This window comes from Hoplias malabaricus, chromosome 3, assembly GCF_029633855.1.
Source record: "Hoplias malabaricus isolate fHopMal1 chromosome 3, fHopMal1.hap1, whole genome shotgun sequence".
Classification (NCBI taxonomy): Eukaryota; Metazoa; Chordata; class Actinopteri; order Characiformes; family Erythrinidae; genus Hoplias; species Hoplias malabaricus.
Genome location: NC_089802.1, coordinates 72081784 through 72086308, shown reverse-complemented (window position 1 = coordinate 72086308; position 4525 = coordinate 72081784). Strand labels below are relative to the sequence as shown.

General features: G+C 41.1%; 1 protein-coding gene across 2 annotated transcripts; it reads right to left on the bottom strand.

Annotated features, from left to right (window-relative positions):
• On the bottom strand, window positions 1-4525 carry pjvk (pejvakin). 2 transcript variants are annotated; one of them, XM_066663168.1, is made up of 6 exons: window positions 4315-4525; window positions 3148-3343; window positions 2318-2459; window positions 1590-1707; window positions 767-910; window positions 1-299 (listed from the first exon to the last, which is right to left on the bottom strand). In XM_066663168.1, exons 1-6 carry the CDS (start codon window positions 4523-4525, stop codon window positions 1-3), a joined length of 1110 nt encoding a protein of 369 aa, XP_066519265.1. The 2 variants fall into 2 exon arrangements, with proteins under 2 accessions (XP_066519265.1, XP_066519267.1); XM_066663170.1 differs by lacking the exon at window positions 767-910.

Here is a 4525-nt window from a genome sequence, read left to right as displayed (position 1 = left end):
TCACCGTAAGCTTTTGTGCCACAGGTCGAAACATGGGACAGCATGCAGCCGTACGTACTTCTGTCCACCAGAGGAGCACTCCAGACAGCCATAGACTGTCTCTCGGCGCTGGTGACCCATGCCACAGAGGACACAGGGACCTTTGGGGATGTTATGATTGAGTAGGTTGACCCTAGTGTGTTTGTCCTCCCGTAGGTAAGAGGTGGACAGGTCAGTCATGCTGGCAGCTTTCTCATAGTAATCCGTCACATCGTCCATGTACATGTCCGAGTGCGTGAGCTCCTCAAAGGTTCGGTCATCTGCAGAGGGGAGAAAAGTCAGTCAATATCAACATCACGGTCATTCGATCTGACACCTGTTGAGACAGTGAGAGCATTAGTGAGGTCAGTTACTGATGTTGGATGATTAGTTTTAGCCCAAAAGCAACACTCAAACTGGATTGTGCTCCATCACTAGCTTTATACCGCTCTAGCAAACACTTGGCATTGAGTATAGTGACCTTTGGCTCATGTACAGCTACTTTAGAGTTTCATATTGTTTTATGGTCTTCTGGAGATTACACAAGCCATATTAGCATTTGTGGCCACAATGGGTGCACAGTAAATGTGCTGAATTCATTTATTATAATGGGTTTTTACAAACTGTTTGACATGTACTGAACAATAACTTCATAACTGCTATGTACAGGATAGTACTTTTTAGTAGCACACTATTATGGCTAAGGTACCCTCTATTAAACCACTATGAGGGGACTCTGTTGTGTCACCTGCTCTGAAGGGGTTCCCATAAATGATCCCTGATAGGAACCTTCTCAGTCTGCCCACAGAAAACCTTCCAATGAATCCTCCAAGCTGCTCACGGATCTGTTCTCTCTCAAATCCTCCTATTGACTCTGGTGCAACACATATGTCTGATCAGAGAAGGAGAAAGAAGTGATGAGGTCAGTTTGAAGGACACACAGGGCCTTATGTGAACATGTCTGCTAACTGTTTGTTAATTTACAGTGTACCTTTTTATTTTTATAAGGTAATTCAAGGTTTAAGTTAAGTTTAAGGTTAAGCTTAAGACACAAGAGAAAACAAAATATAAAATGTGTATTAACTCTTGCCCAAACCACATTCTGCTCTGTTATATATTTGCTGCATCTCAGAAACTTTAAATTAATCACCACATTTTTTAAAACTAACATTAGCATATCACTGGACTACCTGCCTATTTCTGTTAAGCTGGCTCTCAGACATCTGCATTGGCTAACACTGGGCTGTGTGATGACCATCCCGAGGCTTCCTGTGCTAAGATGGTTGAGGCATTACCTAACTAGGGATAGAACAGGGCCAACATTTAGGAGCCCCCTTTTTTCAACTTATTTCCAGTTAGAAACACTGGGCATGTTATTTGACCGGGTGTGTATCAATAATAATTATAAATAAAAACAATCTATTTGTCGCTATTTCATTAGTACTCATTCAGACTGGAGAACAACCATAGTAGTTCAAGACTTGAAACACCATCTAAAGAATAAATGATGGGAATGCACTCATTATTGTTGTAATTAGCAATGGTCAGTTTGAGCTACCAGTGATACTTACCTAAACGTCCATCTAGACGCACATAAAGCTCAAATACAGTATAAGCTATGGTGGTGTGAGCTGGAATAACGATAGATTTGTCACGGCCTTTGGGGTTCCTGCCATCGTCGATCTGAAACTGTAGGAGAAATGAATTCAAGAAATGTGCCTTGAAGGATGATACATTTCTGTGAATTCAACACATCTGGTCAACCCTAATTACATTTGGAATTACATTTGGTTGGTTTTCAGAGGACACACTTCTGCACAGTTTAATTCACAAGTATTATTTATATATCTTTACACAGTTATATATTTTTATAATCCTTTTAATCCCCAATTTTATGACAAATTTAGTCATCTCCAATTACATACACTGTCACCAACCTCAGCAGGGTGAAGGCGAACACATACTTGCTTCAAGACCCATAAAGCCAGCCCACCACTCGTCACTGATTCCGAACATTTTAACCCATCGGAAGATAAAGCAAACTGTCCAGATCTGTCACATCAGCTGACAGACACGTGTGCCAGCTAGCACTGTGGACAGTGACGTGGGCAGAGGGGCCATCCTACCCAGGCATTGAGTGGGACCAATCGTGGCCTTGGATTGCTGAGACATCACCATACACATTTTACTTTTATCCCTTGCAGAGAATATATTATCTTATTTTCACACGGAAATCAGCGGAACATGCCATTTGGTCAATAGTGTCCAAACCTTTGAACACATATGTGTCTGTGATTACCCTCATGGTAGTGCCCCTCATGCCAGCGTGGACTGTAAGAGAACATTGTCGTGTGGTGCGGATACTCTCCATGACGACACACAGCACTGTCCGACCACTGTCCTTAGACTGTCGAATCAGGCAGTGGTCCAGGTCCACTTTCCTAGATCAGTAGAATATATAAACACCAATCAGTCATGACATTAAAAGTACCTTGCTTCTGTATCCATTTGACATTTTATTAGCCACCTGTTACCCTGTTACAGGACGAATCACAGACAGGAAGTGTTTAACTATGGTAGTATTCCCTTGCTTTGTAAGAATCGATTATCTTTACATGCTAATTGTACACTTAAATGTGTGGAAAAATGAGATATTTAGCTCTATGCTGTAGTAGTTTTTACATTGCTTCAATTAAAATCCTCAACAAATCATTCAAACTTAGGACCAAAATGTTCTAATTGTATAGATAGACAGGTGTGAATATTAATGTCATTGTAAAAATCATTCATTCATTCATTATCTATAACCACTTATCCATTTCAGGGTCGCGGTGGGTCCAGAGCCTACCCGGAATCATTGGGGGCGCCAGTCCTTAGAAGGGTGAGACTCACTTACACATTCACTCACACCTATGGACACTTTTGAGTCGCCAATCCACCTACCAACAAGTGTTTTTGTACTGTGGGAGAAAACTGGAGCACTCAGTGGAAACCCACACTGACCCCAAGTCCACGGAGCTGTGTAAAAGCGACACTTCCTGCTGCGCCACAGTACCGCCCATTTGTAAAAGTAATTCTTGGAATTATGTTTTTTTCTACAATACCATTCTTTAGCATATGAGGCTGTACCTTGAGTTCAACTCCCTCAGTAAGGTAGGAACTTCCACCTCGTGTTTGGTCACAATCCCAAACGATGCTTTGACTGCCACTGAGTCAGAGCCGCTGATGTTCACACCCACTTCATGAATTAGATGGTTACCCAGGCGTCCGTTTAAAGACACGTCAGACTTGTCCTCGTAGTTGAGAAGCTGGTAGGAGGACACTCCTAATAACCACAGACAGACTGAGTTACATGTCACACAATCTATTCATGCTTTGGCATCCTTGGCCAATGCTGTATCACACAATGACTTAGCACATCATAATTATGACTTACTATGTCATACTATCACACGGTAACAAGAAGGTTTCCTTGTAATGAATTAAGGTCTAATAATAATGAATTAATATCTTATAATATTGAGAAAGCATAGATTTTCATTGATGATTCATAATTATGAGACAGCATCTCAGTGAGTAAATCACTGGGGCCTTAAAGGGGACATATTTCAACCCTTCTCCACAAGCTTCTTTTTCTATTGAGTCCTGATGAAATATCTCTGATAGGCTTTGGTTACAGTGCCACAAGGATCTAAGAACAAAGCACCATTTTCTGCTGCCTCAAAAGCCTTGTTTAGAACGTCCGTTTTCAGCAACTTTTGCTTTAAATGAGAATGAGCCACAGCTCAGTTCAGCACGAGAGCCTAGGTGTGAGGAGCAAGGAGCAGAAGCTCAGTTTTATAGCCATTTTCACTCTGTTCTCTTTCCTATACGTTCTAATTTTTTGTCATTTTTAAACAGTACTCTTTTTTTGTTTCCTGTGTCTGTTTCGCTCTGTTTAACCACATAAACAAACGTAGGTCCAGTGCTGTCATTGGACTTTGATGAAAAGGCAGGACACTTCTGAATGTTCTTGACTCTACATAACAACCAGCACAAAATCAGAACCACTTGTTTCACTGTTTGGAAACTTCAGTGCATTCAAAAATTGATATTTTCATTTCCTGTGTTCCTTTTTAATTATATGACAAGCATGCTTTTATGTGTTTTATATTATTCCAGTTAGATAAATTCATCAAATAAACACAATCCTTGCACTAGCATTTGCGGAAAAAAGCCTATTTCCTACAGGGAATGTGATCACATCTCATTTGACCAGGTGTCCAAACTTATCATGTAACTCTGTCATATTCTTACCTGCAGTAATCTCCTTTTCTCCCACTAGAATATCTTTCAGCGAGAAAGGTGTTGAGGCATATTTGGTCTTTTTCCAGAAGTGTCTTCTCCTCTTCCTTGTCACTAGACTGAGTGGCTGGTAACGATCAGCTTCACTGAGGCTTGGGACAGGGATCAGACGCCCAGTGTCTCCCACCTGCTTCACAAAGTTCTTAGTGGCAGCTGCAAACAT